Genomic DNA, 25,594 nt, shown 5'->3' with positions numbered 1-25,594 from the left:
ATAAACAAGAAAAAGAGCAATCAGAGATTGCAGACCCTCACCAGGACTTGTTTTGTGTGGTGTGTTGTGTGGCGTTTATGTGGTGTGTTTGTGTACTGGTGCGTTACGTAATTAATAAGAGACATAATTAGAACTGTTACTTTAAAACTGCTGGTCGTGATGACCGGGAACCAAGACATCCCGCTTTGATCGGACACTTGACCGTGACCTATGACTTTTTTTTATTATTATTATTCAATTGAATTCAAAATGGGATTCAAATAAATTCAAATCAAATGGAAGACAAAATAGGTACAATCCTGCATTGGAGTCATCAGAAGGACTCAAACAAGCAAAAATCAAAGATTAAGTCACGAGGAGGAACCTGGATCGGATTCGGGTTTCTGCTGCTGCTCCTCTACCCTCAAACCCATGCAGGCACAACCAAGTGAGCTTCATTCAAAAAATAAATAAATAAAACAAAAACCCACATCAAAAAATTAAATAATCCTGCCTGCCAGACCATGTGCCCAATCAGGTTGAAATTTGAAACATGTATTCCCCATTAATACTAGATCACAATTGTAAAGTTTCACGTCGATTGATTAAGTGGTTGCAGAGACAACATTTAATATTTTTCTTCAATCCAATATGGCTGCCAAACCATGTGACAATTATTTCTTAACAGCCTCGAACACACATGCCTTGGGGGAACATGTATGTGAAGTTTCCCCTCAATCTGTCTAACTGTTCTGGAGAAGATGATTTTTTTATGGGTTTTAGGGTAACTCCAATATGGCTGCCAAACCATGTGACCTATGATGTCATACGTGTAAACCTTTTGTTCCTCGTGCATAGGCGATGCCTATTACACATGAGCTTAGCAGAGCTACAGCACCCTATGTCACCAGAGGATTGTGCTGCAGCCAATATCAGCAAGAGAATTCTCAATGTTATAGTCCATCCAGGATAGAGAACATCAATAGACACGTGTTTCGGGCTTGTTGGCCCTCATAAACGCAGAGCAGAAGCTACTTCCCACTGCGGTCATTTATACCCCCATTAACCTCTCCCAGTGTGACCACTCCTTGGCTTTTTTCACAAGATCTTGGCTATTGGTTGTTCACCTTGGCGTCTTGGTTTTCTATAGGTTTTCTTGGCGTATAGGTTTTCTATTATCATCGCTTTTCCGAAACCTTGTGAATTCTTGGCTTTTTTCATTGGCTCACCTTGGCATTTATGAAAATGAGGAGTGGTCACACTGACCTCTCCTAACCCAACCATCTTACTTGCTAGTTTCAGTTTTCCCTCTCTTCCTCACTTTCCTCTTCATTCACTCCCTTGATGTTTGTCCTACTATCAGCTCTTCCTTGCTCTTGCAAGAGCTTTGCTCCTATAACCCCCCCCCCGCCAAAAAAAAAACAACAAACACCCAATGTTCACGTTTAAGCAACAGGTGAACAGCACGAAAGAACAAGCAACATCAAAATCATCAAAACTCGCAGAACTGTAAAGAATCATCAAAATAATACAGCCCCAATGTTGGTTTAAGGGGAGAAGAGAAGCTCGTTTGGTATGTATACAGGTGATGGGAGTCTCCATAAAATGAAAGAATGCCTGCGTCGTAGTCCAAATACAGGCCAACCCATTGAATATTCTTTTGAAGGATTTTAACCTTATGTCTGCTGTGCCACATTGTGTATTCCTCTTTACATTTCATTATGCACCATGACATTTTATTGTCACCCAACCGGCTTCGATGTCCTGAAAGTTTCCTCGAGATGTCGCTGCAAGCAACACCGACCCGACTGTGTTGGGCTGATGTCATATCCACTTCCCAATAGTGACGACCCGAGAAGAACTCCTCATTGGCCATAACTTGCACCTGCATTTGAAACCGGTCCAGGTGTGCTGGGTATGGCTGCTTGGTCACGCTTCTCATCGCCTTTCTGAAATCTGGTGAAATCAGGATTAGTGGATGTGCAGAGTTTGGATCCAGACTCAGGTTCTGCCCATCTGCGGACACAATGGGTTGGTGCCGTAGCCTTCATGAGAGAAAAATCAACAGCCACACACATTAATTTAATAAAACCGAAAGTACTTTCAGCAATTTCATCACCATTGATATTGTCCACATTTCTTTGACGATCTGTCTAATTGCAAGCCACAAAAATTGCATCATGGGCCACAGTAGGAACTCAAGACAAGTATTAATCAAAATGCAATGCACACACATGAATGTAATGAAGAAGATAAAGCCTTTAAAATGATGAAAAAAAGAAAAAGCCGAAGGGCAAACTGGTTCTGCAATAGCTTTTGCAGTGGATTCCACTCTACAATATGACAGGAAAAGGTTCACAGAAGCAAGTTCTTCACTTTGAGAAATAAGCAGTCTAATCTTTTGATGATATCTTTTCTCCATTTCATTCTTTTTGAAGAACCAAAAAGGAAACTAGAAGGGTACTCGGCAGAGTGCACACCTCCGCCACGTAATGCCCGATCCACGAGAACATATCAGGCCAAATACATTTTTGAAATGTCGTGCTATACATCGTCTTCGGGCCGATCTCTCAACTTGGTGAAGAATCACTTTAAAAACTTAAATAATTCTCATATCCAGATTCAGATCCGGATCTTCACCAAAATTGAATCAATTTGTCCTTGTCACACACCCAACAAGTCCACAAAATTTCATCCGAATCCATCCAGAACTTTTTGAGATATTGTGCTATATATCGGTTTAGCCCCATCTCTCAATGATGAAGAATCACTTTAAAAATTAAATAATTCTCGAATCCAGATCTGGATCTTCACAAAAATATTATCAACTCATCGTGGTCACACACCCAACCTGTCCACCAAGTTTCGTCCAAATCCGTCCACAACTTTTTGAGATATCGTGCTATATATTGGTTTAGCACTATCTCTCAATGGTGAAGAATCACTTTAAAAATTATTTATTATCAGATCCGGATCCGGAATCAGATCTTCACCATAATTGAACCAATTCTTCCTTGTCACACACCCGTGTCCACCAAGTTTCGTCTGAATCCATCCACAACTTTTTGAGATATTGTGCTACATTTCGGTTTCACACTATCTCTCAATGGTGAAGAATCACTTCAAAAATTAAGCCTGGTGTTGGCTCAGGGGTTAGGGTGGCGGCTTGGGATCCTAGGGTCCTGAGTTCAAGCCCCATCGGCCACTGAATTAATACACCAGGGGGTTGACTCAGCCTGTCATCCTTCCGAGGTCAGCGAAATGAGTAGCAATGTGTATGGGTAGAGGGGCACTGCATCAGCGGCACAGTCGCGCTTCCAAGAAATGATAGCTACCCCGGCAGCTAAGCTGCCATACGCAAGAAGAAGAAGACTTTAAATATACCCATCAGAGATGGGGAATCCCCCGCCATTGAAATAAATGTTGATGCCCAGCCAGTCAGACGGACGGACGGACGACCCGGGTGACAACAATATCCCCCTTCCACCACGCGGCGGGGGATAAAAATTCTAGCAGTCAGAGGATCCGGATCTGGATCTTCACCAAAATCTAATCAGTTCGTCCTCGTCATACACCGAACCTGTCCACAAAATTTCATCCGGATCCGTATACAAAATTTTTGAGATATCCTGTACACAGACGGAAAGAAAGGGGTAAAAACATAACCTCCTTCACCTTCGCTGGCAGAGGTAATAACTCCCTTTAAATTCACCCAAATCTATGACACACATTTCAAAATCGATTTCTGTATAAAAATAAAAAGTTAATGACATGAACAAATATCAAATGTACAAGGCCAATCTACAAACAGGACTCTTGTACTGTATATGGGGTCAAAATAAATAAAATGGGTGGGAGGGGTCAGAGGGTCAAGACAGCACATTTCATCCAATGGGGAGTGAAGCTGGAAGTTAAGGAGTCAAGATCCAACAGGACGTCAAGATCAAGGGAGTCAAGCCAAAAGACTTTTCCATTTAACAGGCAGTTAACAGATGTGCGATGCGATTTATTAGGCCAATCACAGCGATGGTGTGGAGCAGGACATATCTCTCCGGTGCAAAGATGACTGGTGGCATTGATGGGGGTCATGCAGTATCTGAACTTTGATAACACAATAATTCCAGTCAGAGCGTAACAAATGCCTAACACAAAATGCTTTTGGTACATCATTTGAAAATCCAATCATCTCCTTCACTTACAAAGCCTTTTCAAGGAACACAGATCGGTGATTCCCTGTACTCTTCCTCCTTCCGTATCACAGTCCAATCTCTGTTCTTTTTCTTCTTCCGTATCAGAGTTGAAGCTCTGTTGTTTTTCTTGTTCAGGATCACAGTCCAATCTCTGTTGATCTTCCCATAGTTCTGTCGAAGGGGCTAAAGCTGCACAAACACAAGAACTCCATTGGTTTTATAATAATAATTATGATAACGAGAATTGCTTTGCAATACATGTCCCCGACTGATGTGATATTTTCTAAGTCTAAAAAGGGCATAACTCCATGAAAAAATTCACAAAATGCCCCGAAACTCGAACTTTTTCTGTAACGTATCATAATAAAACCATGTACCAAGTTTCAGTTGAATATGTTAAAGGGTATGGGGGAAAAAAAAAGTCTGAAAAACTACAGGTGGGACGGACGGACAGAGAGCAAACCTATCATCCCCTCCGGTGAAACCAGTAAGGGCCGACCACTAAAATAAACAAATAATAAATAAAAATTGTAACAAAATGAAGACACTTCAGCTCCCCAACAATAACATGGAAATTGTTAATTCATCCTTTATTGCAACAAAAAAAATTTTTAAAAAAATGGGATATCAGGATGGTCTAGACCAGCATTTCTCAACCTTTTTACCCTTGTGGAACCCTTGAAATAGTTTTCATGTCTCAGGGAACCCCTGCATAAAAATTATTATATACCATTATTAATATCTAGCTCTTTTATGTTTTTATCGTAGTTCACGTGGTAAATATAATATTTTTTTTTTTTTCGGATACCTGGTTTAAGGAAAAAATTATCCCCTTTTTATCAAATTTATTGGCAATGAAAAAAAATGGTCAAACGCCAGTTTGACAATGATCAAACGTAATTAATTAACCTCCGCCATCTTCGAAGATGGACGGAGGTTACTGTTTTCACCCCTGTCTGTTTGTTTGTTTGTTTGTGAACGGTATTACGGAAAAACGACGGATTTCGACGAAACTTGGTGGGGGGATTAGGTATGGTCCAAGGATCATGCCATTAGATTTTGGACTTGGTCCAATATGGCCGCTATGACGGCCATTTTGAAAAAATATTTGAATTTTTGTTTTTGCATTTCTACATGTTTTAAGTGATTTCCAACCAAAAAAATAAAAATAAAAAATTGTTAGACAAAAAAAGAAAAAAAAAAAACCAGAAAATTTTGCAACATTTTTTTCAACAAAATTTAGATTTTTTTTTTTGCATTTCTATATGTTATAAGTGATTTCCAACAAAAAAAACATGCCAAAATTATAATTGCGGCTGATTTTGGAACTTCAGGTGGATATACCCACGTAAAATCAATTTCTGTCTCAAGGAATCTAGTTATGACGAATTAATTGAGCATGTAAAAGTTAAAAGTAAAAGGGAAAGTTGAAAACTATAACTCTGTGAGCACTGTTGACGTCAAATTGAATGAATAGGATATCAGGTTCACTTGAGTGACCTAGCAGTATTGGCGGCAGAGGTTTTGCACTCTACCGAGTGCTCCCCCTCTACTTATAATTGTAAATAATAAGAGGTTGAAGCCTCTATTATAATAACCAAGGAGTTTCCAACAATATGCCATACGTGTATAGTAAAATTACAAATGTTAAATCAAACAAAAACTACTCAAAAATACATTAGCCTATTTATTACTGTTTCTCACGGAACCCCGGTTGAGAAACACTGGTCTAGACTCTAGAGGTGGCCATTGATCGAGCCTGGGGTTTGAGTCCCGACCCAGCTATAAACTGTCATCCCGGGGGTATCACAGGTAGGAGGAGCCTCATAAATCTGTGTGCTGTCCCTCAGGTGGACGTGAAACAGGCATCCCATCTGCTGGCATTAGTTGGTGGACGTTAAGGATCCCACGGTGTCCAAGGACAGTAGGCAAGCCATCGCTGGCACCCTGAACAAATTCCAAATTCCTGCCTTAACCAACAGAGGACATTGCATCAGCAGCACAGCCACACTTTCAGCCAATGATGCTACCCCGCAGCCTTGTGTTGTATACCAAAGAAGTAGAAAACTGCAAAAAAAAATTGACAGTCAATAATTTTGATAGAAAAGGTCTTATACTGTGGGCAGCAAACAGAAATCCAGGTGTCAAAGACAAACTAGATATCTGCGATCACAAAGTGATCGCCAAGGGTAAGCCTCCCCCAACAGTGGGAGGCTTACTGTTGGAGATCGCCGGCGACTTACCCTTGGTCCGTGATCCAATGGGGTCCATATTTTTTTTGGACCACCATAACACGTTGAACTTCAACATTTATGGATAGAGTGCAAATTAAGAAAATGTGTCCCTATCTACAATCTATCCATAAAACTCAACATCCTGAAAATCAGAGGAAAATTATTCAAGTTATTATCAAAAACGGTGTTTTTTTTGTCACAATCCAAAAAAAGTAGGCCAAGGACACAAATGTCAGGTGTACAACTTCAGTGTAGGTCCACTATGATGCAAGAACATGTTGGAAGGCCAAGTGATCTTTGAGATTCTGCATTGGCAAAATTTAACAGCAACAAAAACAAACAAATAAAAACGTTTTTTAAATTTTTCCAGACCGCTGTTTGACCTCGACCTTTAACGCAAAGGGATATGATGCAAATCAAGCTTAAATGCGGTTTGCTCTAGATTATCTAGGGAGGGCAATTCCGTTCCGATCATATAAGCTTCAGTTGAAATATGGTTTAAAAAAAAAATTACATGGCTGTAATTAGGTCATGACCTTAAAAAAAAAATGTCAACCCTGCATACTTTCTATTCACATTATTGATGCAAAATTTTATTCCGAAAGTCCAAGCCAGCTCCGAGATACAGCCTGGAAATTTCGGGTGTTGAAAAAGTGCAGGAAGAAAACAAAAATAAAAAAAATAATATTTTTCTAAATAGTGGTTTAGTACTCCTCAGGGTCTAAAATTTTGTTGGACCACGAAAAGTTGGAGGTGTCAATTGTAGAAAGAAACCCGACAACAACAATAAGCTTCCCCTATGGCCTATGCTAGAAGGGGATGCTTAATTACTGATAGACTAAATGATCATGAAACAAGTTAAAAAACAAAAACACCGAATCCTAAGTCATCATCCATCATTTTGAATGCAGCCTGCGGCTGGTTGGTTTGTTGCATCACTGCTGGTAGCCCGGCTGTGTCAATGATGCATTGCCCCTGTTACCAGTAAGCTGGTACTCATTTTTTCCGACCTCAGAATAATGACAGGCTGAGTCAACCAACCTGGTGTTATGCAACGGCACGACGGGCTCAAACTCAAGATCTGATAAGATCTGAAACCAGCCACATTAAACCGTTCTGCCAAGACCAGGCCATCCTAAGAATGATATGGTTACATTCCAGGAAGACTTATGAATGAGTTACACAATCCAATATTTTGAAATGCTTGGAACAAATAGGAAAAGGCTGAGGATATTTAAAAAACAAATAAAAAAACTGTTGAAGAGCAACTAGCAGTGGTCAGTCAGTAGTAGTAACAATTAATGGCCAACCCGTAGGTCAAGTCGACAGAAGGATAGGTGGATGATCTCAAAATGTACTTACATTCAACCAAATAAGTAGAATCCCATAAAGTATATTGGCCAACTACGTAAGCACATTGGCATATATGTGTGTGGGAAGCCTGTTTCACTGTATCAGCATCTGGCATTCTTACCAACACCTCATTAAATTATTTACTGCTTCTTCCAGAACCTCAGTTTTTAAAAACCACAGTTTGCCATGGATGTTCGCTTTCCATCAACCATTCTTTTTTTCCAACTTCAGTGCCAATTCACCCCCCTCACCCCTCACTCTCACTATCAAAGCAACCATCCCACTCTTCTCCCTCCAAGCCTCCCTCTCACCTCTCTCAAAAATTCCCCCCTCACCTTTCTCCCACCTTTCATCCCCCTCACTCATCCTTCTCAAAGTTGCCCTCCCTCTCATCCACCAAGCTGCCTCCCTCCACTGCCCTCTCACCTCCATCTCTTCACTCCACCTCCTCAAATCCTCAACTGCCTTCTTCCTTGTCGCTTGTCCCCCCTCTCCCTCAGCACCACAGAGCCTTTTCTCCTCCTCATTCGGCCCCTCCCCTCGCTTTTCTGCAATACCTCACACTCTTTCAACAACCCTCCTTACCCCCCCCCTCGTCCCTTGTCCTACCCTCCCACTCCCCCTCCACCTCCTGCACCCAAAGCCTCCTCCCCTACCTCTTCATTAAAAGTGTGGACCTCAAATATCCGGGGCCTTCGCTCAAACCTTTCAGATCTTTCCATACAGGTTGCCACTGACAAACCAGACATTATCTGCCTAACAGAAACTTTCCTCTCCCAAGACGTGTCTGACTCCCAAGTATCTCTCCCCGGTTACTCCCTCTTACGGTATGACAGACCTGAGCCTCGTCCTGGTGGAGGTGTTGCTCTCTTCATCAAAGACTCTATTCCTCACTCTATTCCATGCACTGCTCTCACTCCCCCACACCCCCAGGAATACCTCTGGCTTCGGCTTCCCCTCCACTCCCACCTCATGTTTATATGTGTACTGTACCGTCCACCGAACAGTCATGACTCCATCTACACCTCACTATCCGAAAACATGGACCATCTTCTATCTTCTCATCCAAACTCTCTCTTCCTCTTATGTGGTGACTTCAATTGTCATCACGCCAGTTGGCTAGGTGTGGGTACCTCTCTCACCTGCCATGGCACCTCAGCAAAAGCTTTCTGTGACTCATTAGGACTGACTCAATCGGTCAACTTCCCGACCCGGATCTCAACCAATGGTACTCCATCTCTTCTGGATCTGATTTTGACAAATTTCCCTGACAATATCTGCTGCTCTTCCTTTGCTCCAATCGGTTCTTCTGACCACGTCCTTGTCAAAGTGGACATCTCTCTGGCTGTTATCAGAGAACCACCTCACCGCCGTCGAGTCTGGCATTTCACTCAAGCCGACTGGCAGGGTCTCCGAGCAGCCATCAAACTTACAGACTGGTCTCCTATCACTACTTTCTCAAACATCAACTCATCCTGGGAATTCTTTCAAAGAAACTTGCTCTCCCTCATGCACAGATTTATCCCCTCTTGTGTTCAGTTGTCCTACCCTTCCTCCCGCCCTTAGTTTACTGAAGCTTGTGGCGAGGCAGTTGTCCTGAAACAACTTGCCTTTGCCTCATGGAAAGCAAACCCACCTGAGGACAATCTCAGTTCCTTCCACAAAGCTCGGAACAAGTGTGTATCTACCCTCAGGAGAGCCAGAAAACAACATCTTTCTCATCTCAAGTCTGAACTCTCAAACCTCTCTCCCTCCTCAAAATCCTGGTGGCGTTTAATCAAATCTGTTTCTGGTGTATGTTCCCCCTCCATCCCCTCCCTTACCTCAAATGGCCGCACTGCTGATTCCACACGTGAAAAAGCTGAATGTCTAAACTCGGTGTTTGCAGCTAAATCTTGTGTCCTAAACCCATCACTATCTCTACCCACTTTACCCAGTCGCAACCAACTGTCCCTGGACTCTGTATCCTTTTCTCCTGACAAGGTGGAGAGCTTGCTTTCAAAGCTCGAGTCAGATTCTGCAACCGGTCCAGACGGCATCAGCCCACGTGTCCTCAAAGCCTGCTCTTCTGCTCTTGCTCACCCTCTCTCTGTTCTATTCACCCTCTCATTTGCCCAAGGTCATCTGCCATCTGCTTGGAAATCTGCTAACATCACTGCCCTGCATAAAAAGGTGCAAAAACAGATCCCTGTAACTACAGACCAATCAGCCTTCTCCCAATCATCAGCAAGGTTATGGAATCCATCATCGCTTCAGACATGAAATCCTTCCTCTTCTCCAATGGCTTGATTTCCAATCATCAATTTGGTTTCAGACAAGGTCACTCTACCCTGGATATGCTGCTTCTGCTCTCCCATCAATGGATGGAGGTCCTCAATGCCAGACAGGAAATCCGAGCCGTATCCCTGGACATATCACGTGCTTTTGACACAGTCTGGCACCCTGCACTACTCACCAAACTCTCTTCCCATGGTATTCAAGGCCATCTCCACTCATGGCTCACAGACTTCCTCTCCTGTCGCAGTCAACGTGTGGCCCTAAATGGAGTTTTCATCCCCTCTTCCTGTGCAGGCTGGAGTTCCTCAAGGTAGCGTTCTGGGCCCTGTTCTTTTTCTGGTTTTCATCAATGACCTCTCGGACTCTCTGGAAAATCCTCTATTTCTCTTTGCCGACGACTCCACCCTCTGCTGTACCATCTGTCATCCCTCAGACCAGCAAGCAGCAGCTTCTTCGCTCACTGCAGATCTGGATAAAATCACAAACTGGTCCAACACGTGGAACATGTCTTTCAATCCGGACAAATCTCAGACTCTCACTATGTCTCTTCGAAAGGACCGTTTAGAAAACCCCCCATCCACTTTCTCAACAATCCTCTGGAAGAAGTCTTTTCTTTCAAGCTTCTGGGTCTCACTATCTGCCATGACCTTTCCTGGGAAAGTCACATTTCCAACCTCGCCTCAAAAGCCAGTCGCCGACTGGGAATCCTCCGTCGTGCAAAGTCCTTCCTCGGCCCTCTTGAGCTCCTGACCACTTACAAAGCTTTTGTCCGTAGCCTGATGGAGTACTGCTCTCCCCTCTGGGCTGGTGCTCCTGCCTCCCACCTTTCTCGGATTCACGCTGTCGAAACCAGGGCATTTAAGATCATCGGCATCTCCCGCAATGAAGCTGAGTCTTTGGGCCTCTCACTCAATCACCGCAAGTTGGTCGGTGGTCTTTCTGTCTTCTACCGACTCCTCTCCAGCCTTGCCCCCCCCTGCTCTCTCTGCGATTTGTCCCCACCACATTTCCACAGGGCGCTCAAGGTCCGCCAACAACCCCCTTCTGGTAAAACTACCAAAATCACGAATCACTGCTCATCTTCACTCTTTCATTCCTCTTTTTTCCCGCCTTTGGAATAAACTTCCTCACTCTATTCTTTCCCATTCTTCCCTTCAGGCTTTCAAAACAGCTGTTCACCACCACCTCTTATCTTCCCCCATCCAAATCCTCGATCTTTTCTACCCCCGATAATCCACCCAAGCCCACTTCCTTCAATTCCCCTGCTTTCCTTCCTGAAAGTCCCTGTAATGTCCATCTTCTCTTCTCCATGTTCCCCGTCCCATCCCCATCCCTCTCCCTTCCACAGTTCACCTAATGTGTCTGTTCCCCACTGTTTTGTCCCTCCCACTCCCGTCCCTCTTGTCTCATGCCCCCTTGCTGTGAGTTGTGTGTTTGCTCTCATACGAGCCTCGACCAAGGTATACAAAAAAAAAAAAAATAATACCTCAGCATCTTCCGTTCCCATCCCCCATTCTTTGACATTTCCTCCGATTGATTCCCCTACCGTCAAATCTTCCCCGTTTGTCGCACTCACTCTGCATCTCCTTCAGAAAGCCCTTGTTGAGCTGGATTAGCGAGTCCAGCTTCTGCTCCTCCATGGAGGAGTCAAGCATGATGGGTGGTGGAGCTTCCATCAATTCCACCCTGCAAATGGAGGGGCATCCAATTAAAGAAGAGATCTCCACAGGGCATCACAATCAACCACAACTGATCATAAAGTGCAGCATGAAATGGTCAGATGGATTTAACCAGGTTTTTAAAATTTATTATTAACATCACTCTTCGACTTTTGCTTTATTGGCCTTAATCAACAGTCCAAAAAATAAAACTGTTTTAAGAAGAGTGATGGTGAGGAGAGTATCAAGAAGACGTACACCATGTTCCATAAACACCTGCATCAAACAACCAACCATCTCAAATCGATAAAATAACAATGTTTTCATGGAAAAGTATGAAATCAGTTAAGAGTACCAACACATCACATTTTATGGAACCAATTTCTCAAGAACAAAACAGGAAGTGGAAGTAAAAATGAACGAAACATCTGGAAACGAACAAAAATATTCCTTCACTCAAGGTTCTGCACATACGATATGGAGAAATCTAACTTTGATGGAGATGCAAAGCTTTGGGAACTAAACAGCGCGATACAGAGAACAACAAGCAAAGCGAGTTTACCTGTAAAGGTAAGACTTTACCTGTGTTGCAGATCCTTGTAGCCCTGAAAAACAAGAAAATAAATCAATAAGTTGGGAATTCTGAAACCATTTTAGGATTTTGCACAACTTCAAGGCTTGCATTATATTAGTATGCTGAGCCACATTTTCAAGCACATAGTGTCATGGTGGGTTTCATGGAAATCACTGTCATTGTGACCACATTATGACCAGAGTGTGATGACAATGCAGGTCGAACAGCAAGTCATAGATAGCTCAAAAGCAACTTGTACTCAAGATGAAAACTTTCACCAGGTGGACTAACCTGATCACAAATCAGTTTATCCCTCCATTTATTTTTGTAATGAAGATTTCAACCAAACTCGGCACAAGTATAGACCATACAAAGATGAAACAAGAAAAAAGAGCAAAGATTGGAGACCCTCGCCGGGACTTCTTTTGAGTGGCGTATTGTTATAGGTTTTATAGTAAATCCAATATGGCTGCCAAACTATGTGACCAATGACATAATGTATGAACCTTTTGTTCCTCATGGACAGGTGGTCACACGTGTAAAGTTTTGTCTCGATCAGTTCAGCCACTTCAGAGAAGAAGATTTTTGAAGGTTTATTTATTAAGATTTTTTAAGGTTTATTTATTTATTTTTAAACAATATGGCTGCTGAATCACGTGACAGGTGACTTTATGAATTTTTTTCTGTGGACCATTTTATCCCTTGATGACCCTCCAAAATTTCCATACTGATCCGATGTGGCATTCTACATATGCAATTATGACGTCATAAAGAGGGCACGTATGACATTAAAAATAAATATATAAATAAATAAAATCACCCTCATTCCCCATGAGGAGCAAGTACTTGCCGTGTGCCAAGTTTCAATTTTTTCCTTGGTGCAGTTTTAGAGATACAGAGATCCAAAGTTTTTTTCCGTTTTTCCAATATGGCTGCCACAACTCATGATGACCTATGACATCATAATTATCATTAAAGCATTCCACATGAGTAGTCGCACCAATGGTGAAAATTTTGTCTCAATCCGACAAGCGGTTGCGAAGAAAAACATGAAAGTTCTGTGCAGACAAACAAACAAATGAAATTGCTCGTTGAGCAAGGAATTGCCAGAATAACTTAGTCATATCTCCATGATCCCTGAAAAAAACAAAAACCTGGAGTTTGATCTTTCAAGGTCACCAGATTTGCCTTGACCTTGTGACTTCAAATAGTGACAAGCTACGCATGCGCGAGATCAAGCCTCCCTGGAATGAAACCAATAACAACGAATTTACAACACTTTCAATATTTCCCCATGATGAACATAAGGCATGTTTTTTTTAAATCCAATTTTTTCTAAACTTTGAACAATCTTGATGGACCTTGCCTAAAGAGGGTTTATACCAATTATGAAGTCATTCTGGCTGACGGTTTCTGGGGTGATTGAACAATTTGCTGAAATTAATCTAAAAATCATAAATATTTCGCTTCTTACATCAATCAATTGAGAAATTATCAAAAATAATATATTTATTTATAAATAAGTATTATTATTGATCACAAAAATGAACATATAGAGTATATCAATTTAGTGCAAGTATTCGTGAATCTTGTGTAGTCGACTCTATTCTGAAAATAGATTTTATTCATAAATCCTATTAGATCTAATAATTTTATTTTTTACTTCAAAAAAAAAAAAAATCACATTTATATTTGAGAAAAAGAATAAATAGATCAAATACAGCAGAAACTATAGCCATAAGAAAGAAATATTTGAAAATAATTAAGACCAAGACCGACTTTTAGGATTCGACTAACTAAAGCGGCTAGAACAAACTACTCAGTTTGCTGTTGACTTTGTTGATGGTGCGATTCTCAAATTTGTGTTGAACAAACTTCATCTGGAAAATGTGTTGGTTATCCGCAATAATTTGTCAGAATTTAAGCAATTGTTGAATGAAATATATACTTAGCTGTACAACAGAAGCAATATTTCGATGTTCCAGAACATTTTTCAACGGTATTATCGGTTTCTGTCATTAGCGATAATAGATCCAGTAATAGGGCCCCAGTTGTCATTCGTTCATGTTGATCGGTCTTTGATATCGGTTTATCGCTGACAACATGATTCATACTCTACACTTTCTCTCCTCACTGTTGGAGATCCAGTCCGAAATGAAGAATCATCATGCCAGTCACTTGTCCATGATTAGGGAAATACAATGTGCAAATAGCAAGCGCCCACGGCTTTATTAGTAAGTTGTTTGATATTCTGCACTTGTACTTACTTGTCAAAGTATAACGTCTTTGTTATTGTTTATTTTGAAGGTCATTTCAAAAGCGACAGAAAGTTTTTCGCTTTATCTCCGTGCTTTTTTTATTGAAGATGTCTCCTGGAATTCCCCATTTCCGGGTTTGCAGACGTGAATTTGCAATGAAATTTGATCTCCCAATTCAGTTTTAATTTGCCAGACAGTGAAGTGTATGTTAATTTATTATTTAATATTTGATTTTGTGTTAATTCCCTTCACGTAGGGGTGCATAGTGTTCTCTGATTAGAATCTTTGTGAAAACCATTTATGTCCCAGTCAAAGGTATCCTGACCACCCCCCCCCCCACCACCTCGGGACTATGTGGGGAATTAGAAAAAATATATATATATATATATATATATATATATATATATATATATATATATATATATATATATTGTTGTGGTTACCAAATTCGCAAACCACCATTCAGGTCCCTTAGGTGAGGTATCTCGGTAAGTACATGTGTAGTTAGGCCCAAACCCGTTGTCTAGTGGGAATACATGTCATTTATGCGTGCTGCGACTCTTCAGGATAGCCGTTTTTCTTTTACTATCTTTATTTTGGACCAACCGCCATGATTACCACCACAATCACAACATCAACCACCAACCACAACGCCGCTTCACCACAACCGCCACGACCTTCCCGTCACACCTCGCAACCGTAGCATCGCCACCGTTCTTGCCCCGCTGTGGGTACCGATGTTGGACTCGTGCAGGGCGCGCGTCGAACAGCGTGTACAAAATCACGGATTTTGTGCTTCAAAAACGGATCAAAAACGACACACGCCCACTTTTTGCCGTCCAATCGGTGAGCGAGGGGCGATTTGGCCCCGCCTCCAGGACGATCGATATATGCAAATTTATGGATCAAAAAGCCTTCACGCCCACTTTTTCTCGGGCCAATGGGGAGCGAGGTGAAAGGTCAAAGGGAGGGGGTCAAAGGCGAAGCTACGGGGGGATAAAAGGACCGTGTTCGTCAGAGAGTCGGAGAGTCGAGAGGCGGAGAGTAGGAGAGTAGGAGAGTCGGAAACAGAGAGTCAAGACTTCGCGGGCGGTGGAGCTGCTCGTCGTGTGCGTTGGAGTCGGAACGGAGGGGACGGAGCTGTGGAAAGGCGGCGACACCAGCCGAGGGGGTGCTCGCGTCGTGCAGGAAGCTGCACCCGAGGGAGGCCGACAGCGCGACCTGGCCGAGGTGGAGACGCTCGTCGCGGGATAATAAAGATCCTCTATACCCCGAGCATCAGCAACCCCCTCCTGTTTCCCCCCGCGCTGAGATAGTGCGACCAAGGGGGCCCCTTTCCCACCCCCTACCAGACACTGTCCGCGAGGCCCGCGGAGTTGAGGCGCCATCGCCGCTCCGCGTCTCATCACCAGACGGGTAGGCGCGACCCGGTCTCGGCCTCAGGCCCGCCTCATCCTTGAGGGTATTTCTTTTCCTTGGTTTTGGGTATGTGTTGTCGGCGCCGTCTGTGAAGTAGAATTGTATAAGTGTTGCCGTGTGCTCGGTAGTCGGTATTAGCTCTGCATTGTGTCTTCGCTTTTGCATTTGCTTTTTGTGTAAATTGAATTGTGTTTTTCTTTTCTGTGTGCATTTGGTGGAATTGTATTTGTGTGCTTCCCGTGTGCCGCGAATAAATGTGCTTTATTATTGAACTGTTTCCCGCTTCGCTTCGTCATTTCTTTCTTTGAATCCTCATCTTGCTTCACGTAAAGGGTTGGTAGTGGGCTGAATACGCCCGATAATTAATCGAACCGTCGAGGTCGACGAATAACACCGCTCGGTTATCCCGATAGTACGGAACGGGTCGCTTAAGTGGCCCGTGTCCGAAGTCGACCTGCGGCGAGGTGCGATCGCCCGGTCTACCCTCCGCGTGGGTACTTAGGTAGGTCGAATTTGGCGAGCAACCCTATCCCACGCGGGGGCTGATTGGCTCGATCGCGGTGAGACCGAAAGGTCCACCCGTGACTGGTTCCCGGCGTTAGTCCGAGAGGGTCACGACTGGATTGTCCGTCCGGTGGGCGACGTGCCGCGATTCGAGTTACGTGGCCGTCAGCACGCCGGCGGGCGCGAATACCGCAACAATATATACATATATATGTTACACATTTTGGCAAATCCCCCAGCCCCTTGGGGATATTAAGCCAGTCAATAAGTGACTTTTCCCCACCTTTTCACCCACCCAATGTGCAACAATATATTTATATTACAACATTTTCCAAAACATAAGTTATATATAAAGCGACTTGATGAATATGTCTACACTATATATACAGAATATAATATTATGTTTTATCTAACAGCTGCATAGTTTAAAATAATGAGCAGTAATAGTATTAAAGGTTATCTTCAGATATTTAAAAATATCAAAACACATCAAAATCACCACCCACTCGGACAATGTTGTTCGTCCAATTGACATCCAATTCCCCACATTTGTCCCACCATGCCCGAGGTGGGGGGGTTAGGGGGTTGGAGGTACCTTTGATTGGGACATGACCCAAAAGCAAATTTCCAGGATCTGATTTGGGCGAAAGGTTTGTACTTCATTTTTTGCTTGGTCTCGGTCAATTGAATCGTTTATGAGGAGATATATGCGTGTCTGACTATAGAGCTCTTTCCCCCCGCTTTGCGGGGCCCTCGCTATAACATGAGTCACAGCTAGAATAATAGTACTAGGCCTATATTATAGTCAATGTTAAAGCCACATTGAGGGGGCATTTATTACAACTTAAACTGCATGTTGCAATTCTCCGCATCGCGGATGTGTGCAAAGATCCTTCGTGTGAAAACAATAACTTGAAAAGGGTTTTTTGCATTGCTTTCAAACTTGGTATGTCGATACATAATCCCAATGTGAAGAGCCTATTAATTAAAAATGACGTTACTTTATTAAAATTACTTGATTTTTGACTTTGTGATTATTATTACTTCTCCACATGGAGCCGCTTTTGTTGAAAAATCAGTTTTTTTTGGTCATTACTCAGGAACTGGTAGACCGATTGAGAGGAAATTCCGTTCATATTGATCGGCTTACTGATACCCAACTCCTGACTGGCATGTAGAGTTTGTAGTGTTATATGTGACCACCACGGTGCACTTCTGTTTGGAAAATCAGTTTTTTTGGACATTGGTCAAAAACTATCAGGCTGATTGAGCTCAAATTTGGTTTATATTGATCAACTTGCTGATACCTGTCGAGTAGTATGTGGCATTTGTGTAATGTCATATATTGCCTCCAGGGGGCACCTTTGTTGTACAGATCAATTTTTTCGACATTACTCGGGAACTATTAGACCGTTTGAGCTCAAATTTTGTTCATATTGATCAACTTGGTGATGTCTGTCTTCTGAATAGTATGTGGCATTTGTGTAGCTCATATGTGCCCTTAAGGTGGTGCTTTTCTTCAAAAAAATCAGTTTTTTGGCAGTTTTCTTTCAAGTTATAATTATTTGTCTTGTTGAAAATTGTAGCCAATCACTTCACTCAATTTGTAATAAGGTAAACTAGTTTTTCTTCATGTATAAATAAAATTGAATGCTTTGATGATGATCAAGTGCTATCATGATCTGCGGTTAAGGATATATTGGTATAATATTATATTGTATGTATGTATATATATATATATATATAGTATAATTATAATGTATTTCAGAAGCTTTTGTATGGTTTGTTATGTATTCTTTCGGTATATATTGACCAGTGTAGTTATTGGCTTGGGGATATATACCTGTGATTACATATCTGATAATACATATGTTGAAGTCTGTATATGTAAATTACACCTATGTTTCTGTATTTATAGGTTTCTTCACAACTACTCTGATTTTGCTGTCTCTCTGTGCCGTGTCAGTTTAGCTTGTAGTAAGCTTTGGTGCTGGGATCAACCTGTGGTTTGTGCCATACGTAGACTATTTTCATCAATTGACAAAAGTATATTGGGAACTGGTGAAAATGGTTTTGTAATTATATCACCGAAAAAGTTTTTCGGTGATATTATGGTTTTGGCAGAACCGCCGCGTCCGCGCCCGCGTCCGCTGCTGCCGCGTTAGGCGTTACCACGATAACTTAAAAGCTATTGTAGCTATCAATTTGAAATTTGACATGAGGGTAGATATGATGGAGAGGATGAACCCTATTGTTTTTGGACTTACTACGATTAATAATTAGTTAATTAATTAATTAGTTAGTGGTTCGTTAAACATAAATCCTGTAATAACTCAAAAACTATTGCAGCTATCAATTTGAAATTTTAGTTCAATTTGAGCGAGATATAGGTGATGAAGACCTTCTTGCAAATGCAGAAATGATAGTCAGCAAAATTCAACCCAGGCTCCGAACTTCTTGCTCGGTATGAAGTAGAAACAAACAAAGAATTGTTAGAACCGTCAGAATATCGTAGAATGATGCGAAGTTTGAATGTGAAACAAGCAGAAATTGTATTGTATCACCAGCAATGGTGTAAGGAAGCAATTGTAGCACGAAAACAAGGCAAACTGATCAAGCCTCACAAAATCTTCTTAAGTGGTGCTGGTGGAGTTGGCAAATCGCACATAATAAAACTTATTCATAATGACACTAGGAAGTTGCTGAGCCTGTCATGTACAGTAAAACCGACTGAAATCACCGTTCTGTTGACTGCACCTACTGGAGTTGCGGCTTTGAATATCAGTGGAATGACTATACACTCGGCATTGCTGCTTCAAACAAGAAAGTATGGAAAACAGGCTGATCAATTGACTTTTGACAAACTCAATTCTCTTCAATCAAAATTGGAACACTTGCATTTGTTGATTATTGATGAAGTTTCTATGGTGGGATCAGATATGTTGTTGAGTATCCAAACGATTAGAGGAAATTAAAGGAATTTCAGGAGATTGTCACATTTGGTAACGTCTGCATTCTTGCTGTTGGCGACTTATATCAACTTCCTCCTGTGAAACAGTCACCACAATATATGCTCCTGTGCGTGATCCCATGGAACGTCTGAATGGAAACTTGTGGAAAGAGGAGTTCATTTTGCTTGAATTTGACCAAGTGATGCGTCAAAAGGACGATGTTGAATTTGCAGAATTGCTTTGTCGTCTGAGAGTTGGTACACACACAAAATCTGATTTGAAAGTTCTGAATTCCAGAGAAATTAGTTGTGATGATGCTCATTACCCACACAATGCACTTCATGTTTATGCAACAAACTATGATGTGGACGAAAGGAAAAGGCAAAAGCTTGAAGAATTGGCACCAAACCCTAAAGAACAAATACACATTCATGCTTCAGATGACAAAACTGATAGCACAGGTCAACTAAACATGAACAAAATATCAACTTCAGAGAAACGATCTGAAACTGCTGGATTGCATACTGTTCTTGTCTTGGCAATAGGAGCTCGTGTTATGCTAACATGTAACGTTGATACGGCTGATGGTCTAGTTAATGGTGTGATAGGTACTGTTCAAGATGTCATTAAAAATGCTGCAGGTACTGTGACAACAGTTCTAGTGCAATTTGACAATCAAGGTGGGTAAGCATGCTATTTTGACAAGTCAGTGGAAAAACCGTTACCGAAACGTAGTTCCGATGAAACGATTTGAAGAAAAATTTGAAAAAGCAAACAAAAGAGCTGCACAAATCTGTAGAAAACAGTTTCCACTTACTCCAGCTTGGGCAATTACTATTCACAAATGCCAAGGGCTTACAGTAGGTTAAATTGTGGTTTTCTATGAAAGGTGCAAAACGTTTTGGAAAAGGACAGGCATATGTAGCTTTCAGCCGAGTAAAGACTCTGAGTGGTTTGCATATCCTAGATTTTAATCCTGCTGGTATCAAAGTTAATCAAACAATTGAAGATTAAATGAATGACATGCGAAGTAGCAGATTGACTGTCGAAACTCCAAGTTTTCTAAGCATGACAAGAGATAAAAATATAACATAAGGGCACCTGAACATCCATTACTTCCAAGAGAAACTACCAGATCTTTCGTCTGACAGAGAAAGTGAGATATTATCGCAGACGGACATAATGTGTTTTACAGAAACTTACTTGACAGTTGATCATTGCATCGATACATTTGCGAGGAAATATGAATACGAAATATTCAGGCAAAATGTTCCAAACACCGTTCAACATAGTGGAATGCATAGAGTAATGATATGTGCCAATAGTAGGTTAAGTCCAGAGGATTTCGATTTGATGTCAATGAAGGGATTAGAGTGTAAAGTGGTCATACTGCAAACACAGAAATCACGCCTGGTGGTCGTTGTCAGAAACAGAGCACCATCAATTGGAATGAAGACATTTGTGGAACGTCTGACTTGCTTGCTTGATATGATGCCTCTACATGTACCGACTATCATCCTTCGTGATTTCAACGATGACTTAGCTGCAATTGCAGAAACAGAACTAACACCGATTATGGGGAGGTTTGGTTTCAAGCAATTTATGTCTAAGCCAACTACAGACTGGGGAACCACAATAGATCATGTGTATTGCAATGTAGATGATAGTAACATTCATATTGATGTACATGATACATATTATTTTGACCACAATATGGTATTCTTTACAGCAAACCACTTCTAAAATAGAGATACGAGTAAAACATGGAATTCTAGTATAATAAATTAATTGTTCATGATAATTAATTTGTTGGCGATAAATGAATTGATAAATGGTGTTTTCCACAACTTTGTAATGCTCAAATATTTTACTTCTGAGATATACAACATGATTCTGATATATATGAGGCACTTTACACAAACTATTACGCCATAGAGTCTGATTAAAATATACCTTCAAGTCTGAATTGGATAATTTTTTTCTCTATTTAAATTAAGATTTAGCCTCATGGAAGAGCGAAGTGACAGAGGGTAAAAACGCAACGAAATGACATTGAAGCAAATGTGTGATTGACTGGTGTACAGCTCGCAGATGTTTTCAAACCAGTCTCGGCTGGCCTTTGAAAGAGTCATCTTTAAGCTGGAAGTGTTCTGTTGAAATAATTTATTCTTCTGAGACATCGTGCCGCATAATCCATATTTGATATTGTTACGAATCTGGCAGCCACTTGCACACAGACAGTCAGCAGTCCCCAAAGTTTAGTTATTTCGTTAAGTATATGCGTATAGTTAGAATCCATCCCCTGTGTCTAACGGGAAGTTCATGTGTGCACTGCGAGTTATTTTGTAGTTAGTTTTTTTTATATTCCCCAACAACAACATCCTGCTTCGTTCCGCCACCCAACCAAACCTTCGCGCACCGACTCCATTATCCACGTGTTTTTGGCTGAAGGCGTGGGTGGAGCCTCCATCGCCTCAGATCGAGGCTCCACTCCGAAGAAGAGGCAGGGAGTGTTTCCTACAGCCAATGGACGAAGAGCGAGCAAAGTCTAGGTGCTCCAGCCAATGGGAAGCCAGAAGGCCAGAAACTACAAAGCCTCTTCGGGGGGGGGGGGGCGGGCACTGACATGCCACCCGTCCAATGGGAGGCAGAGTTACCTCAGGACGGATCCCTCCCATCTGGCAGGAGGGGTTGAATAATTGACAGTGTGATCCGTTTCGTCTCGTCTGCTGGCGGTGGTCTCATCTGGTCTGCTGGCCATGTTCCGTCTTGGTGCTGGCTGGCGTCTGCCGCTTCATCTTGGTTCCTTGGCGCGAGGTTGTCCGTGTGGGTTCGAGTACCACCGTGGTGGTTGAAGGTAGTCGTCGTCTGGGCTCTTTGCTCTTTGGACATTTGGTCTGCAATGGTTGTCTTTGGTCGTGGTCTGCGGTCCTTTCTGGGGTTCCTCGTGGTGGTGGTGGTGGTGGTGGTCAAGCAGCCAGGACCGTGGTGCACGATCGTCGTTCGTGGCAGCCAGGATCGTGGGCTCGTTGGAGTCCGGGTCGTGGATTTGAGTCCCACCGTGGTGGGTTGGAGTCGGTGTAACCGCACGAGGCGGACAGGTACCTGGCCAGACTCTGTCCCTCCAGCTGAACTATCCTCCCCGGCTGGAGGACCGAATAAAGACCCGGTGGGGTCAATTTTCTTTTGGTGTGCGTGTGTGTGTCTGTGGTGGCGCCGTCCTATAAGTAGAAATTGTATAAGTGTTGATTGCTCATTGTACATTGCATATTCGTGATTAAGTCTACTCTGTGTCTCCCCTCCCGCTTATTATATTGTAATAAACCCCTGTTAAATGTACCAGCTCATTACCTGTCATTTCTATCATTGACCCTATCTATCGGTGCGGGCTTGAGAAATAGTGAAGCCGTTTGTGCCATAAATTGTCATTTGGACCGGCGTGGCTTTGGTAATTTCCGCTTGATTACGCCGGACCCGAGTCGGTAACAGCGACTCGGTTCGGACAAAGCCGGCTGAGGGTGTGGCTTCCCTGGTAGTTAGATGGCGTGAGTACCGAGGTAAATTGGAATAGACAAGTGGACCCTACCTCACGCCGTCAAAATATTGGCGACCACGATCCTTTAAGCGACCCGTCGACTCCAGAGTTATCCGGGGTGACGACCTTTCAATTCCGGTGTTCGGTGGGAGACGGCCCGACTGCTCCGTCTCGCGGTCGTCTTCACCACCGAACCTGGCACCACAACAATATTCCAATAATAATGGACAAAATTGATCTTCTGGTTCCAGGTTCCTTCTTGGTCAGAAGCCATCTTCTCCGTTCTAAGAGGCTGTCTTCTGAAGCTGAGGTTGCCTTTTCCAGAATTGTCTTTTTTTACTTTTTTGTCACTGTTGATATCAACTTGTTGATGTAATGTATTTGTACGTTTCGTCGTGTGCATCATCACGTCTTTTTTGCTGGGTTTGTGTGTCCTTGTCTGGGCTGCATGCTCTTGTGCACCTTGTTCAGGTTGGTTGCTGTGCTTCCTCCCTTTCCTCTTTTGCTGTTCATTTCCCTGCTTGTTGCCCTGTTGCCCAGCTGTTGGTATGTTGCCTTTTGCCCTCTTGTCACCTCCTATGAACCTCAGTTTTGTAAAGAGAAGTAAATAAAAAAATATATATATTCCAGCAACTGGTCGTATGGCCAGCAAGAAAACAAAATGGGGAAATTTCATGTTTCTGATATACGAGAAGCACCAAAAATAAACAATGTAAATTATTAATCGGCCCTCAAGTATACAATGAATGATATGGTGCCTTGAATACAATATATTGCTTGCAAAGCAACCCACCTTGAGAAAAGCAATGACTTCCAGCTCCTGGAGTGCTTTCTGCAGCATGGATCCCGCTTCCTGAAGAGCCGCAATCTCCTGTTGCAGCTTCTGCTTCTGCTGTTCGAGGCAAGAAAGCTTCTCTTCCTGCCTCTCATTGAGCCTCTTCTTCATCAGGTCCACAACTTCATCCACAGCCCGGTACAGCGCCTTTCGCTTCTTCTCCAGTATTTCTTTGCTCAACTTGCCTGAGTGCTGGGACATTGTATGTTAGTTAAGAATTCATGTGGATCGACTCACACGATGATCATGAGAAAAAGCAAGTGTGAGCAGGGTGAGAAAAAGCTGGTTGTAGGAGTGCAACAAGATGACAAATAAATGGAAATTATAAAACCTTAGACAAGCAACGTTTCTGATCAAACAAATTTCAGTATCCACAAGTTACAAGTCCTCCGTCGTACAATCCTTGGCACACCTGAACTTCTATCCACATACAAGGCGTTCATCTGCAGCGAGATGGCGTACTGCTCTCCCCTCTGCACATCTTGCTCAGCTTGATACCGTGGAAAGCAAGGCCTTTAAGATTGTTGGAATCTATCGGGATGAAGCTGAGTCGATGGGCCTATCACTTCACCATTGCGGTCTTCTTGGCCTTCGCCAACAGCTCGCCTGCTTCATTGCCACCTTCTTCAACGTCTCCACAGAAAGCTAAAGCCTCACTCAGTTGCTCATCTCCCATTCTCATCAGAGTTTTAGTCTGGTGTGAGGCGCATTAGGTTCCTCAGATTGGATTCTCGTGTGTATAATTGTTACTTGCAAAATCGAAGATTTTTTTCAAGTATATTGGTTAATCGATTTTGTTATTCTGTCTGTCTGTGTGTCTGTTTGTCACCTACCGGTCGCAATTTTCAACCGATCTTCACGAAATTTCACCACATGGTAGAGTTTGTCATAAGGAAGAAGCCTATTGTTTTTGAGGTCAAAATGTCAAAAGGTCAACATAGGCCAAAGGCCAACAACTTAGGTGAGATTTCTAAAATCCTCAATTTTCAGATTTAAATTTCAGGTCACTGAATTCAACCACCAATTATGTTTGAGATCAACATTGGCCAAAAGGTCAAGATAGGCCGCATTTCTAAAATTGTCAATTTTCATCCAATTAACTTGACATTTGAAGAGGAGTTGCATATTTGGTCATTGAATTCAACCACCAATTATTTTTGAGGTCAAATTTGTTTTCTGGATTTTGCAAGTATCGTGCTCTGCACGACATCATCTTCTTGTTTATTCATTGAATCCCTTTTCTTTCCTCTCTCATCCCACCGTTGTACCCTCCGTCGGGTCAATCTTTACTGGTTATATTTGTTCGGAAATAAATCCAATTAAAAAGAGTTAAGAGCCACGTGTGCTTCTTTTGATTCCCGCCTGTGCAAATCCCCTATTATTCAAATGCAGTCCAAAGGAGTAGAGCCAGTTTCAGCCCACCCGTTCAGTGGTCCATGTAAACAGACTGCTGAACATGACAATACATGATGACAAAAAATGGTCTCTGTATCGATGTGAAGGTCAATGTTAAATTCGGTCAAAATCACACATTAAACCACAATATGAGAGCTATATGCCTGGTGTTGGCTTAATGGTTAGGGTGGCACGCTTGGGATCATAGAATTCCAAGTTCAATCCCGCTCGGCTATTGAATCAATACCAGTTGGGGTTGACTCAGTCTGTCATCCTTCCGAGGTCGGCAAAATAAGTACCAGCTTGCTTTTATCCTGTGTCGGAGTGGCGACCCGTCCAGGATTGTGCCCAATAGCCAAGGAGACTGCTTAGGCAGCACCAACGCTCTGCACAGAGTATGTTCCCAATGGATGGATGGACAATCATCCCATT

At 42.4% G+C, this 25,594-nt stretch overlaps 1 protein-coding gene across 7 annotated transcripts in view; it reads right to left on the bottom strand.

Annotated features, from left to right (window-relative positions):
* Positions 1–313: 313 nt before the first annotated feature.
* Positions 314–25,594, bottom strand: part of LOC147033268 (zinc-binding protein A33-like) — a 36,936-nt gene continuing 11,655 nt past the window's right edge. For 4 of the 7 annotated variants that reach the window (XM_085871468.1, XM_085871467.1, XM_085871466.1 and 1 more), the window contains 5 exons: positions 23,726–23,959; positions 12,274–12,296; positions 11,580–11,719; positions 4,179–4,358; positions 314–1,995 (listed from right to left, as the gene is read on the bottom strand). In XM_085871468.1, coding sequence (XP_085727594.1) covers positions 1,472–1,995; positions 4,179–4,358; positions 11,580–11,719; positions 12,274–12,296; positions 23,726–23,959 — 1,101 coding nt within the window. In that variant the 3' untranslated portion in view covers positions 314–1,471. The remainder of the gene's footprint in view (positions 1,996–4,178; positions 4,359–11,579; positions 11,720–12,273; positions 12,297–23,725; positions 23,960–25,594) is intronic. The other 3 variants (XM_085871470.1, XM_085871472.1, XM_085871471.1) reach the window with 3 other exon arrangements.

Source organism: Eptatretus burgeri, chromosome 2, assembly GCF_056783735.1.
Source record: "Eptatretus burgeri isolate ZD-2024b chromosome 2, Ebu_testis_v1, whole genome shotgun sequence".
Lineage (NCBI taxonomy): Eukaryota > Metazoa > Chordata > Myxini > Myxiniformes > Myxinidae > Eptatretus > Eptatretus burgeri.
The sequence above is the reverse complement of the archived record's forward strand: the minus strand, read 5'-3'. Positions and strand labels throughout refer to the sequence as shown.